At 36.6% G+C, this 15836-nt stretch overlaps 1 protein-coding gene across 10 annotated transcripts in view; it reads right to left on the bottom strand.

The window, feature by feature from the left end:
• Positions 1-15836, bottom strand: part of ITSN2 (intersectin 2) — a 158769-nt gene that overhangs the window by 120782 nt on the left and 22151 nt on the right. For 7 of the 10 annotated variants that reach the window (XM_067703570.1, XM_067703571.1, XM_067703569.1 and 4 more), the window contains exon 2: positions 11431-11494. The exons of the other annotated variants lie outside the window; for them this stretch is intronic. In XM_067703570.1, the coding sequence (XP_067559671.1) occupies positions 11431-11461 (31 nt within the window). In that variant the 5' untranslated portion in view covers positions 11462-11494. The remainder of the gene's footprint in view (positions 1-11430; positions 11495-15836) is intronic. 10 annotated transcript variants of the gene reach the window in all.

The following is a 15836-nucleotide window of genomic DNA, read 5'->3' as shown; positions in this document are numbered from 1 at the left end:
GTTAGGACTCCATGCTTCTAGCACAGAGGGCCCAGGTTTGATCCCTGGTGGGGGAACTAAGATCCTGCAAGCTGCACAGCATGGCCAAAAATAAAAAAATTTTTGAACACTGATTATATAAAAAATATGTAGAAAAATGTTAATCGTGATACTATTATTTACTATTTAACAAGAAAGAAATCTATACAAAACAAAAACCAAGAACAACAAGAATGCTGGTAGTGTATCCCTATCTCAGAAAAGTAAATTCTTACAAACGCCATATACATAACATCCTCTTTCTCATCCCATGACATATGTTCCCTTTACTTGGACTGCCATTCATATCAGCGTCTTCCATTTCAAACTTTCTCTTTCAAGGTCCAGGACAGGTGTCACTTTCTCCAGGAGGTCCCTGACACCTGCAGGTCAAATTAATTGCTTCCTCCCCTAGATTCTCAAGAGACTTCTCCATGCTTCTACAGAGCACTTAAAAAGGTTCTGTAATTGTTTGCTATCCATCTGTTCTACCAGACTATGAGCCCTTGGAGGACAAGAGCTTTGTGTGTTTATCTTTCTATGCTCAGAACTGGCAGAGTACCCAGCACAAACACTTAAAAATGTCTGGAAAAATTGGAGTACAGAAAAAGCAGAGAGGTAAGATCAGGACTTGGGGAAAGACAAGAGTCATTTACAAATCTTTCTGTTGTCCATCCTTCACATATAGTTATATCAGCTTTCTGTGGAGGTCTTTAAAGCTATATATTCAACATGGCTAATAATCACCTATACTTCATTTCTGATTACCTTTTCAGTTTACTCAGCTTCTACCAACAAGAAACCAAGTATGTTTAGGTATGTAAACTAAAACATATTTGCTGACTATAGTCCATAAAAATTTGCCTTACAAAGTTGTTTACAGGAATGCATATCACTGAAATATAGGTGCCCACTATAATTTTTTTTGTTTTTTTTTGGTGCTACGCGGGCTTCTCACTGTTGTGGCCTCTCCCGTTGCGGAGCACAGGCTCCGGACGCGCAGGCTCACCGGCCATGGCTCACGGACCCAGCCGCTCCACGGCATGTGGGATCTTCCCGGACCGGGGCACGAACCCATGTCCCCTGCATCGGCAGGCGGACTCTCAACCACTGCGCCACCAGGGAAGCCCTGCCCACTATAATTTTAAACACTAGATGGATTTAATATTTCTAAGCCTTAAATGAGTGGATTTTTAAAAAAAATCTATAAACATCCTCTCTTAAAGACAAGATTTAAGATTAGAGTTAAAAATAAAGAAACAGGGAATTTCCTCGCAGTCCAGTGGTTAGGACTTGGTGCTTTCACTGCGGTGGCCCTGGTTTAGTCCCTGGTCCGGGAACTAAGATCCCCATAAGCCTTGCATTGGGGGTGGGGTTAGTGGGGGGGGGGGAGGAAGGAAAGAACAGATGTACTGAAGAACTAAAGACCTAAAATAGCTAAACCTACACACTTTTAAAATAAATACCATACACATGGTAAAGAAACCCCTACTTTATTAGTTTATCATGAAATAAATTAACCAATCATGAATCCTGTGACTAGGAAGGCAAGTAGTGTGGCTACAGAACTGATTTAATACTGTATGACTTTGGAAAAATGATGCTGATGATAAAAAAATAATGACCACAACAAAAAGGATTACAAAGATGGAAGCAACTCACCTTTATTGAGCCCTATCGGTCAGGGACTTCAAATACAGTAACTCACCGACTGCCACCACTACCTTATATATAAGGTACTACACTATTACCCGCATTTTACAGATGAGGAAACCAAAACTCATCGTGGTAAAGGAACTTGCTCAAGGTCACACAACTAACAAGTGGCAGAACTGAGATTAGAACCTAGGTAGCCTGAACTCTCTACACTACACTGTCTCCCAGTGTACATAGATAAGATGCTCACATTCTCTGTACCTTGATTGCCACCTCTATAAACAAGAGTATTACCTAACTCCTCAGGGTTGTTGTAAATACTACACGTAATATGTAACATATCCACACTAAAAAACACTAAATATCATTTTTTATCTATTAGACTGACAAAATAACAATAGCTAACATTTAACAAAACTTACCATGTGTCAGGTACTTTTCTTAAGAGTTTTACATGTATTGTTTCTATTAAGTCTCACAAGAATTCTATGAGGTAACTATTATTACTATCACTGTTTTTCAGAGGAGAAAACAGAGGCATGGAGAGATTAAATAATTTGTCCAAGGTAACAAAGTCGGCAAATGTTAAAGGCGGGATTGGAATCCATGCAGGCTTAATTAAGGGTCTTAATCTGCACCTTGATGATAATTAAAAAGAAACAGACCTACAGATATGTTGTCAGTTGATTTCAACAAAAATATCAAGATAATTCACTGGGGAAAGAATAGTCTTTTCAACAAATTATGCTTAAAGAACTGGACATCCATTTAAAAAAAAAGAATCTCAAACTTGTACCATATACAAAAATTAACTCTAAATGGATCATATCTAATGTACATGTAAGGGCTAAATTATGAAACTTCCTGAAGAAAGCAAAGAAGAAACTCTCTGTGACTCTGGTTAAGGCAAGACTTTTTAGGACACAAATGGCACAAACCATTAAAAATTTTTTGATAAATTGAACTTCATCAAAATCTAAAACCTCTGCTCTCATAAAGGCAGTGTTAAGAAAATGAAAAGACAAGCTACAGACTAGGAGGAAATATCTGCAAAACATATGTGATAAAGGACACATATGCAGCATATCTAAAGAACTACAGATTCGACTCAATAAGAAGACAATCCCTGCTTTCAAAAATGCGCAAAAGATCTGAATAGACACATCAAACAATACACAGATGGCAAATAAGCATATGACAAGATGTTCAATGACACTGATCATCAGGGAAGTGAATACAAAAACCACAATAAGATATCACTACATGCCTATTAGAATGTCTGGAATTAAAAAAAAAAATGCTGGCAAAGATGCTGGGCAACCAAAACTCTCACACATTGCTGGTGGGAAGGCAAAGAGATAATTTGGAAAAGTCTGGCAACTTCTTATGAAGTTAAATATACATTTACCATAATAACACCCCAACAATAACCCTTGGGGATTTACTCAAGAGAAATAAAGACCTATTTCCAGATAAAAATCTGTCATTTGATGGTTATAGCAGGTTTAGACATTATGTCTAAAGTTCCAAAACCTGGAAGTAACCCAAATGCCTTTTGCAGATGAATGGGTAAACAAATTGTGGTATACATTTATACAATGGAATACTACTTGGCAAGAAAGAGAAATATATGCAACGCCATGGATGAATCACAAAAGTATTCTGTTAAGTGAAAGAAGCCACAAAGATACAAAAGGCTACCTATTGTGTATTTCATTTATATAATATTCTGGAAAGACAAAACTATAGAGACAGAAATCTGATCAGTGGTTGCCAGTAGCTAAGGGTAAGGTGAAGGGACAAAGGAAAATTTTAGGTGATGGAAATGTTCCATATCCCAATCTACACGGCTATATACATTTGTCAAAACTCATCAAACTGTATTAAAAAGGGGTGAATTATATCTCAATAAACCCAACTTAAAACAAAAATATAAAGCCTCTAACACATGCCTGTCACATGGAGAGTGCTAAATAAATCAGTTTCCTTACTCAACCCAATCCCAGGGAACAACATAATTAAGGAGAAGGCAGAGCATTAAAATCTTTCTCAGGCTTTTCTTGTGATAAAGGTACTCTTGCCAGAAAATACTGAAAGTGAGGCCTTTTAGTCAGAAACCTTACGACTATTTTAAGTCTGAACAGTCTGGTTGGGGAAGCTTGAGCTGCTCTAACATACATCATCCCCAGGCAGTGACAGACTGCTATCCTAAGACTACAGAGAAGTCTGTTTCAGCAGAAGGGAATCTGTGTCAATCCTTATCACATTATAACACTTTCTTATATACTACTATCTCCTCACCTTTCTTTGGGTACCTGTTTTTGCAGTGGCCAGCTCACCCTATCTGATAATGCTTACTGCTTAGTTCTTCCTGACTCCAACCAGCAACCTTGACACCTTCATATATTGTACATTCATTCAACAAACATTTATAGGGCACCAATGTGTGTAAGGACGAGTGGTACAAAAATAAAACGACCCCCTTAAATAAGCTCAGAGACTTTCTAATATTTAAGGGACACCACAAGCCAAGAGAGTCACACACAACAATCATGATTAAATATTATCATGATTAATGTTACTAACAGAATTAAAATGTCCTAAGTCATATGAGCATAATTTTTAAGTAGTATTCAAATAATCTTCAATTCTGAACACTTCCCCAAAGATGACCATATTAAAACATGTTATTAACGCACTAGAATTTTACAGAAAGGAAAAGTCACATAGAAATAAGAAAACTATGAAATATATGTAATTCAAAGCCAATTTTAAAATAGTTGATCCAATTCTAGCTTTCTTATTTAGAATATATACTAACAGAACCTTTTAAAGAGCCAACAGTCTATTATTTTGAACTTCAAGTAAAATATATCCTAAGGTTAATCTACATTTATTCATAAGTCTTATAGAAAGGCAGGAAAACCTAAGTTTTGGGGTTGATGTTTTCAATATTTCCATAAAGATCTAAAATCTTTTACATTGTCTGATGATCACCTTAGAAATCTATTACAATTCTATCCACTGCCCCCCAATTCATCACTAAATTGAGAATGTGGTATTTTCATAAAGATTTCTGTCGCTTAGTCTCATCTACTGGCTCTGTCAAATATGTTCTTATTGTCTATGTAGCAGGAAAAATACAGGTTTACAGAACATCCACAGTATGCTAGATCCCATGCAATAAGTAGTGTCATCCCTATTTTACATATATAGATATACATACATATGCATATGTTCATACACACACACACAAATAAGTTCCACATGGTTAAGCTGCATAGCTGGGTAGTGGCACAGCAGTATTCTAACACATAGTTCTGAACATACATGATTCAGAAAGGTTATATCCCACTTGTATGCTATAAAAATTAAATGATATCAGAAATAGTCTTCATTGGTACATTTCTCCAATTCAAAGTAAGAGTCAAATGATATATATTGACCCAGTACTAACTTAAATCTCTAAAACACAACTGGAATACTGGTCTAGATAGAACTGAAGTCTCAACTGTAGGGACCTGAGTAATAAATGCTTGGGTGGTTATATGTGCAGTACAACACTACAGCTGATTCTACAGGTCCAATGCTTAACAAAAATTTCTTAATTACACAGTTGAAAACAGTAACAAGCTCTAAAATTCTAAAAAGGTAATAAAGCTCTAAAATTAAAAATGGTATTTTTTTCCTCCTAAAGCCACTAGCTGTTGCTTTTCTCTCCTTCCCCCTTCTCTCTTCCACATTTTAGGCAGAGCCACTGTCATGGGCTTCAGCACTTCGTACTCACATAACCAGTCTTTAGTACCTCCACAATTTTGAGGCTGAAACAACCCACATTACACTACAATATGAAATGGTAGCAACATGTATCTGAAGTGGCCTCTTGCCTATCACCTTATGGCTCATATATCATGCCCTGTGTATTTAAAATTTCATTAAATTTTTGAAAAGCAGAAAGCAAACCTACCATGATTAAGGAAGGCTTTGGCAAGGATGATTCTGCTGGTGCAGAAGACGTCAGAAGTAAAAATCACAAATGGTTAAAAATACAATGCAATGATCTTTTTTAGTTTTGTTAAGGAGATGGGAGGCGAAGCAAACAGACTAAGAAAAGAATATCTGTTCAACAGAGCTTTCTGAGATGTATGTGCATTGTCCAACACAGTAGTCACTAGCCATACATGGCTTTGAGCACTTGAAATGTGGCTGTGTGACTGAGCAACTGAATTTTTTACTTTACTTAACTTTTATTAATTTAAATTTAATTTTTATTAATGTAAATATAAATTTAAATAGTCACATGTAGCTAATGGCTACTATATTAGACAACACAGCTCTAAGAACCAAAAAAGTCTAAAATGTCTGTGGTTAGTCTCAGGATGATAAAGTAGACATGGCAAAATTTGAAGACTATGTCAGAAGTATTTAGACAAACAGCCTGGTGTAGGGAGGGCACTTAGAGACAAGTTCCAATGGTACTGGGCATGAAAAAATTTTAACCCAATCAATAACTGAGAATTTACTAAAGGAGTAAACACTGCTTTTGAAGGCTCTGTGCTATACATGGATGCTTATTTCAATAAGATCTTAAACCTTGAATTGGACTTAAATTAGATATATACAAGATTATCTTCAATATTTTATAAACTAAGTAGGAGGATAAGTACCTCCTAAGTACTACAGTCTGCATTAGCTGTCAATTCTTCAGAAGTTTAAAGAAACTGACAATTCTGCAGCCTGTGGAAGGAAAACCACATTCACAGAAAGATAGACAAGATGAAAAGGCAGAGGACTTTGTACCAGATGAAGGAACAAGACAAAACCCCAGAAAAACAAATAAATGAAGTGGAGATAGGCAACCTTCCAGAAAAAGATTTCAGAATAATGATAGTGAAGATGATCCAGGACCTTGGAAAAAGAATGGAGACAAATTACAACGAAAACATGGCCATCCAAAACCTATGAGATGCAGCAAAAGTAGTTCTAAAAGGGAAGTTGAAAGCGATACAAGCCTACCTCAAGAAACAAGAAAAATCTCAAATAAACAATCTAAACTTACACCTAAACGAACTAGAGAAAGAAGAAGAAACAAAACCCAAAGTTAGTAGAAGAAAAGAAATCATAAAGATCAGAGCAGAAATAAATGAAATAGAAACAAAGAAAATAGCAAAGATCAATAAAACTAAAAGCTGGTTCTTTGAGAAGATAAACAAAATTGATAAACCATTAGCCAGACTCATCAAGAAAAAGAGAGAGAGGACTCAAATCAATAAAATTAGAAATGAAAAAGGAGAAGTTACAACAGACACCACAGAAATACAAAGCATCCTAAGAGACTACTACAAGCAACTCTATGCCAATAAAATGGACAACCTGGAAGAAATGGACAAATTCTTAGAAAGGTATAACCTTCCAAGACTGAACCAGGAAGAAATAGAAAATATGAACAGACCAATCACATGTAATGAAATTGAAACTGTGATTGAAAATCTTCCAACAAACAGAAGTCCAGGACAGGATGGCTTCACAGGTGAATTCTATCAAACATTTAGAGAAGAGCTAACACCCGTCCTTCTCAAACTCTTCCAAAAACTGCGGAGGAAGGAACACTCCCAAACTCATTATGTGAGGCCACCATCACCCTGATAACAAAACCAGATAAAGATACTACAAAAAAAGAAAATTACAGACCAATATCACTGAAGAATATAGTTGCAAAAATCCTCAACAAAATACTAGCAAACAGAATCCAACAATACATTAAAAAGATCATACACCACGATCAAGTGGGATTTATCCCAGGGATGCAAGGATTCTTCAATATACACAAATCAATCAACGTGATACACCATATTAACAAACTGAAGAAGAAAAACCTTATGATCATCTCAATAGATGCAGAAAAAGCTTCTGACAAAATTCAACACCCATTTATGATAAAAACTCTCCAGAAAGTAGACATAGAGGGAACCTACCTCAACATAATAACGGCCATATATGACAAACCCACAGCAAACATCATTCTCAATGGTGAAAAACTGAAAGCATTTCCTCTAAGATCAGGAACAAGCCAAGGATGTCCACTCTTGCCACTATTATTCAACATAGTTTTGGAAGTCCTAGCCACAGCAATCAGAGAAGAAAAAGAAATAAAAGGAATACAAATTGGAAAAGAAGAAGTAAAACTGTCACTGTTTGCAAAGGACATGATACTATACATAGAGAATCCTAAAGATGCTACCAGAAAACTACTAGAGCTAATCAATGAATTTGGTAAAGTAACAGGATACAAAATTAATGCACAGAAATCTCCTGCATTCCTATATACTAACGATGAAAAATCTGAAAGAGAAATTAAGGAAACACTCCCATTTACCACTGCAACAAAAAAGAATAAAATACCTAGGAATAAACCTACCTAGGGAGACAAAAGACCTGTATGCAGAAAACTATAAGACACTGAGGAAAGAAATTAAAGATGATACAAATAGATGGAGAGATATACCATGTTCTTGGATTATAAGAATCAATATTGTGAAAATGACTATACTACCCAAAGCAATCTACAGATTCAATGCAATCCATATCAAATTTCCAATGGCATTTTTTACAGAAATAGAACAAAAAATTTCACAATTTGTATGGAAACACCAAAGACCCTGAATAGCCAAAGCAATCTTGAGAATGAAAAACGGAGCTGGAGGAATCAGGCTCCCTGGCTTCAGACTATACTACAAAGCTACAGTAATCAAGACAGTATGGTACTGGCACAAAAACAGAAATATAGATCAATGCAACAGGATAGAAAGCCCAGAGATAAACCCACGCACATATGGTCACCTTATCTTTGATAAAGGAGGCAGGAATGTACAGTGGAGAAAGGACAGCCTCTTCAATAAGTGGTGCTGGGAAAACTGGACAGCTACATGTAAAAGTATGAGATTAGCTCACTCCCTAACACCATACACAAAAATAAGCTCAAAATGGATTAAAGACATAAATGTAAGGCCAGAAACTATCAAACTCTTAGAGGAAAACATAGGCAGAGCTCTCTATGACATAAATCACAGCAAGATCCTTTTTGACCCATCTCCTAGAGAAATGGAAATAAAAACAAAAATAAACAAATGGGACCTAATGAAACTGCAAAGCTTCTGCACAGCAAAGGAAACCATAAACAACACCAAAAGACAACCCTCAGAATGGGAGAAAATATTTGCAAATGAAGCAACTGACAAAGCATTAATCTCCAAAATTTACAAGCAGCTCATGCAGCTTAATAACAAAAAAACAAACAACCCAATCCAAAAATGGGCAGAAGACCTAAACAGACATTTCTCCAAAGAAGATATACAGACTGCCAACAAACACATGAAAGAATGCTCAACATCATTAATCATTAGGGAAATGGAAATCAAAACTACCGTGAGATATCATCTCACACCAGTCAGAATGGCCATCATCAAAAAATCTAGAAACAATAAATGCTGGAGAGGGTGTGGAGAAAAGGGAACACTCTTGCACTGCTGGTGGGAATATGAATTGGTACAGCCACTATGGAGAACAGTATGGAGGTTCCTTAAAAAACTACAAATAGAACTACCATATGACCCAGTAATCCCACTACTGGGCATATACCCTGAGAAAACCATAATTCAAAAAGAGTCATGTACCAAAATGTTCATTGCAGCTCTATTTACAATAGCCTGGAGATGGAAACAACCTAAGTGTCCATCATCAGATGAATGGATAATGAAGATGTGGCACATATATACAATGGAATATTACTCAGCCATAAAAAGAAACGAAATTGAGCTATTTGTAATGAGGTGGATAGACCTAGAGTCTGTCATACAGAGTGAAGTAAGTCAGAAAGAGAAAGACAAATACCGTATGCTAACACATATATATGGAATTTAAGGGAAAAAAATGTCATGAAGAACCTAGGGGTAAGACAGGAATAAAGACACAGACCTACTAGAGAATGGACTTGAGGATATGGGGAGGGGGAAGGGTAAGCTGTGACAAAGCGAGAGAGACATGGACATATATACACTACCAAACGTAAGGTAGATAGCTAGTGTGAAGCAGCAGCATAGCACAGGGAGATCAGCTCAGTGCTTTGTGACCGCCTGGAGGGGTCGGATAGGGAGGGTGGGAGGGAGGGAGACGCAAGAGGGAAGAGATATGGGAACATATGTATAACTGATTCACTTTGTTATAAAGCAGAAACTAACACACCATTGTAAAGCAATTATACTCCAATAAAGATGTAAAAAATAAATAAATAAATAAATAAAAAACCGAATCCGCCTGCCAATGCAGGGGACACAGGTTCGAGCCCTGGTCCAGGAAGATCCCACGTGCTGCAGAGCAACTAAGCCCGTGCACCACACTACTGAGCCTGTGTTCTAGAGCCCACGAGCTACAACTACTGAACCCACATGCCACAACTACTGAACCCACATGCCACAACTACTGAAGCCTGCTCGCCTAGAGCCCATACTCCGCAACAAGAAAAGCCACCACAATGTGAATCCTGCGCACCGCAACGAAGACCCAGCAATGGCAAAAACAAATTAATTAATTTATTTTAAAAAACAGCAACAAGAAAACAATGTACTGATCTTGCCCTATGAGTGAGAACACTTTTTTTTTTTTAATGTAATTGATCAAATACTAGATGGTAACATTAACACAATCCCTTTGTGAAGGTGGTGGAATTATTGGTGATTTTTTCCTCTTTTTTTCTTTCTAGTGTTCTTTTCTATTATGGTTTTCAATTCAAGTGTTAAAGATTACTGACTGGACCCTCTATTTCTTTATATTTTTAATTAGCTAATAAAATTTACCTCAAAATTAAGAACTCAGCATCTTTGATTTGTTTAGTGATTTAAAAAATATAATGCGTTTTCTCGGGCTTCCCTGGTGGTACAGTGGTTGAGAGTCCGCCTGCCAATGCAGGGGACACGGGTTCGTGTCCCGGTCTGGGAAGATCCCACATGCTGCGGAGCAGCTGGGCCCGTGAGCCATGGCTGCTGAGCCTGCGCGTCCCGAGCCTGTGCTCCGCAACGGGAGAGGCCACAACAGTGAGAGGCCCGTGCACCGCAAAAAAAAAATAATAATAATGCATTTTCTCAATTATAAATAACATACACAGTAAGACGACCTATTAAGGGTAATTAATGTGTATCTGGGAAATAAAGCTATAATCAGGAAAAAAAACTTTAAAAACTTTTTATTATTGAAATTACCTAAACATTTTCCTCTAATATGTTTCCTATTAAACAATTGGGTATAGGCATACATCATCCTTTATAAAAGGGAAAATGAACCAATTTTATATGTATATTAATAATTGAATATTTACTGGTTTAATCAGTTTACAATCATCTCATGCTATCAAAAACACCTTTAATATTCTCCACTTATGGCACTAAGCTTTTTGTCCTCCAGTTTTACAAATTAAACACAATGTTTGTTTAGTTTATTCTTAACTGCTCAAAGGCAAGCACCACATTCCAGATGATACTACAGAACATGCTTATACTGAGCCGTGGGATTTACTGCATAATATTCTAATAGAAGATACATGCAGTATTCTGAAATAAACTATCTAAATACTTTCAACAAGAATACTTTAAGTTTTTCATTTATAAGTTTAAGAAAAATATCTAAATGGAAATTTTATAACCTCTACCAAAGAAAAAAAATCTCATAACCTCTTTCTCTTGCCACAAGCACGAAGCCACTTACCATTCATAGCTGTGGGAAACTGAGCCATCATGGTCCTGAATTTTCCTTGCTAGCACTCAGCCATCTACAACATGAAAACATTGTGCCATTAATAACACAACAAGGGCAGATTGCAGCTTAGTGCTTCCGCTAAGGAGTAGGAATGTCTGTCCCCTTCAGCTCACACTTCCAACAAAAAACAATGCAGGGCTTCGGCAGCAGCCGAACAGACAATCTACATTTGGGGAAGGGTAGGAGATTTTGTTGAGTAATGGTACTGCCTTTAAAATAAAACTATTTAAAAGAAAAACAGTCATATTTAATAGCAAATACTTAATAGAGAAACCTTTGGCATGAACCAATTTTGTAGAAATTAATTTGGGAAAGAGGAGGATTGTTACAGCTAGGCGAGAATTTATTTCAAAGAAATCAACTCTATAAATTAATTGTACAATAACATGGAAATCCGTAATACTCTTCTTCAAAAAAAAATCCCCAAACAAGAAAAATATCCAAAATAAATGTAGCATAACTGTAATTAAGTTCTACAGGTTTATAAAAATGGACTAAAAGTAACTATTAAAACATGTATGTTGGGCTTCCCTGGTGGTGCAGTGGTTAAGAATCCGCCTACCAGTGCAGGGGACATGGGTTCGAGCCCTGGTCTGGGAAGATCCCACATGCCGCGGCGCGCGGGCTTCTCATTTAAATATTAACATTTTTAGAAGCCTGAGGAAAAATGTTTGCACAAGCCATCTGAACAAAGAAGGCATAAAGAGTTGCATGTCGTGGTGGAAGGTGTCACCAGAGAAGTTGGCTGAATAGCTGCCAAGAAGTGTTACAAGGCACCATATCATAGTGACTGCAGTGTAAGTCACGAAAAAACTGGTATATAAATCCAGTTTGTTCAGTTATAAATTTAATGGCTAAGAGAACAAACAGCAGCTTTTCTTCCTATAAAGCAAACAATCATCTACTAAATTTTGGCCAGATCATTGTGTGGTGAGCAAAGGGATTTAACTGTGATTAAAATGTTTAACGGTATCAGGCATCAGCAGTCTGACACATCCACCTACACAACAGGGATAAGCAAGGACTGGGCAGTAGGGATGAGCAAACCCCCAATAATGCTTGGAATGGCACTGCCAGTTTCAGTCTTCTGACTCCCAGCTTTTCTGTATGTTACCATGATAAACCACCCTCCCTCTCAAAGTGCACATTCTTTTTTTAAGCTTTACTGCAATGGAACTTTAAACCTTTTACAACACTTAGACTTCACCTGTCACTACACTCTTCTTAGGTAGGAGGAAATTTTACCCATGTACCAGTTAGTTTTCTTCACTTCTTTCTCAAAAGGTAATGTTAACTCCAGGTTTGGAGTTGCTTACTATACAGAAAAATAATACCTAAACTATGGTGGGGTGGTCAAGAACTCCTAGAGGAGGTACTGTGTAGAGCTTCAACAGGTGAGTAAGAATTAGTTAAAGCTATAATGTTAAGAACCTTGTACTTGAACCTGTGGCTGACAAGTTTTAAAAGGTTTTAAGGAGGGACACAGTCATATTTCACTTAAAATAAGACAGTCAATTGTGAAGAAAAGGCCAAGCCTGCATCGCGGAGATCAGTTAGAATATCTGGCACAGATAAGAATGCTATCTGGCACCTGATCTAGAACAGTGGCCTCAGGAAGAGAGGAGAAGGGATGAACTGGAGAAGCAAAGAAGTGTTTAAAGCAGGTAGAACTCAGGGACTCTTTAGACATAAGAGATCATGGAGAAAAAGGAAGCAAAGAGACGACTCCCAAAATGATACTCTGTGAGACTGGGTGAAGCGTGGTGTCACCAGCTAAATAAAGTGAACACAGAAGGAAATTTCATAAATCAAGTTTTGATTACAACTTCCTCAAATACATAAATTCTACAAACAGGGGCTTCCCTGGTGGCACAGTGGTTAAGAATTCGCCTGCCAATGCAGGGGACACGGGTTCGATCCCTGGTCCACGAAGATCCCACATGCCGCGGAGCAACTAAGCCCGTGCGCCATGACTACTGAGCCTGCGCTCTAGAGCCCATGCTCCGCAACAAGAGAAGCCACCGCAATGAGAAGCCCGTGCACCGCAATGAAGAGTAGTTCCTGCTCTCCACAACTAGAGAAAGCCCGCGCACAGCAACGAAGACCCAATGCAGCCAAAAATAAATAAATAAATTTAAAAAAATAAATTCTACAAACAAGTATAACACTTTTACTTCCCCAATTTTAAATTATTACAAGTAATGTTAAACCAAAATAAGCCAAATCTTGCAAAGAAACTACTGACTTAAGATATGCAGTAGCTAGGACCCCTATTTTATTAGGAGAGAATTTTTTTCCCCAAGATTTAATTTTTTTTTAGGCAAAATATACTTTAATATATCTGAAAATACAGTTAACAATAATTTCTACCATAACTTTAAAAAAAGATTTCCTTGACTCCTTTTTGTTCTAACCTTCATTCTGCTTGATTAATTTGTAATTGCAAACTATTTACTTTGCACTCTAATATGTTTACTGCATCCACTTTTTAAAAATTAATGTTATTGGAGTATAGTTGCTTTACAATGTTGTGCTAGTTTCTACTGTACAGCAAAGTGAATCAGCTATACGTATACATATGTCCCCTCTTTTTTGGATTTCCTTCCCATTTAGGTCACCACAGAGCACTGAATAGAGTTCCCTGAGCTATACAGTAGGTTCTCATTAGTTACCTATTTTATACATAGTATAAACAGTGTATATATGTCAATCCCAATCTCCCAATTCATCCCACACCCCTCTCCTGAGATTTTTTTAAATGTGGGAAAAATCCTCCAAAAGCATTACCTACAATGCATTTTGTAACTGCATAAAAGCATGTGCATTTCCAAAGATAGCTTAAAGAAAAAGCACAGGCTTACAAAAGACAAATAAGGAATAGGATCCCACAGTCACAAAGCCTTTATCAGTTAGATCTAAGTCCAAAACTTACAGATCATCTATCTAGAAGCTCTAGCTAGTCACCATGTACTCTGTGAATACAACAGAATGCCACATAACAAATGCTCAATAATCACAGGTATAATCCTGAAATAAAACCAAAAAAATAAATCAAATAATGTGAGGGGCAGGGAGGGCAAATCCCCTTAGGGAAGCTGAAGGTACTGGTATTACAGAATATTCTTCACCTGGTACATGGGATTTAGCCACCCATGCATGCAGGTACTACATTATAACATGTATGTACGTAGGTTACATGTGATTGACTGTAGTAACATCTGAATATGGTAGCATAATTTGTTGGAATCAATAAGCTTCTTTTTAAAACTTTTATATATGATTTATTTAGGAATTTTTAATGCAAAATATTACATTATCTTTGCCCAACTATATCTGGATTGTTCAGATGACGTTTAAAAAATTTATTTATATATATGTTTGCATGTGTATATATATTATCAGATTATTTTCCATTATAGGTTATTACAAGATATTGAATATAGTTCCCTGTATTATATAGTAAATCCTTGTTGCTTATCTATTTTATGTATAGTAGTTTGTATCTGTTAATCCCATACTCCTAATTTATCCCTCCCCACTCCCTTTCCCCTTTGGTAGCCATAAGTTTGTTTTCTGTCAGTGAGTCTGTTTCTGTTTAGTATATAGATTCATTTGTATTATTTTTTTAGATTCCACATATAAGTGATGTAATATTTGTCTTTCTCTGCCTGACTTACTTCATTTAGTATGATATTCTCTTGGTCCATCCGTAGGACCATTAAGCTTTTAAAGCCTACCATTTCATATCTGTTATGTTTATATCAATTCTCTCTGGCCTATTGTAGAATAATTACTTCACGCTTAACAATTCTAATCTATATTTGCAGAGAAATAATATCAATTGAAATTTTGAAAAATACAACAGATACATTTGATGTTTTTAAAAAAAATCAACATTTTTACATTATGTAATCATAAAAGTTACTATTTACTAAGTGCTTACTGTCAATGCAGTACACTTCATTATCTATCTGTCTTGTTCAATAGTCATTGAGAATCTAAAATATTTCAGGTTCTGTACAAGGAGCTTCACACACAGGAGCTTGTAGACTAGTCTAACAGGTGCCAGACAATGCTAGGTACCTTTGATAATACTAATAATCCTCACAATACCCCTGGAGGACGGAGATACTGTACTCATTTCACACTTGAAGAAACTGAACGATTAAATTACTTGCCAAAATTTAGTAAGTGATGAAGCCAGGATGCAATCCTAAACCTGTCTAATTCTAAAGCCCATGAACTTCCCATGGACTTTATCTGCCTTTTCCTCTCTTAAATGGGGATAATAATTAATGCTGAGTGGGTCACAGGTTCCTGCAAGCAACAGATCAACTTACTCTTGCTACATTTCT

This window comes from Pseudorca crassidens, chromosome 14, assembly GCF_039906515.1.
Source record: "Pseudorca crassidens isolate mPseCra1 chromosome 14, mPseCra1.hap1, whole genome shotgun sequence".
Classification (NCBI taxonomy): domain Eukaryota; kingdom Metazoa; phylum Chordata; class Mammalia; order Artiodactyla; family Delphinidae; genus Pseudorca; species Pseudorca crassidens.
Note: the sequence above shows the minus strand (reverse complement) of the source record. Positions and strands in the feature narration are given on the sequence as shown.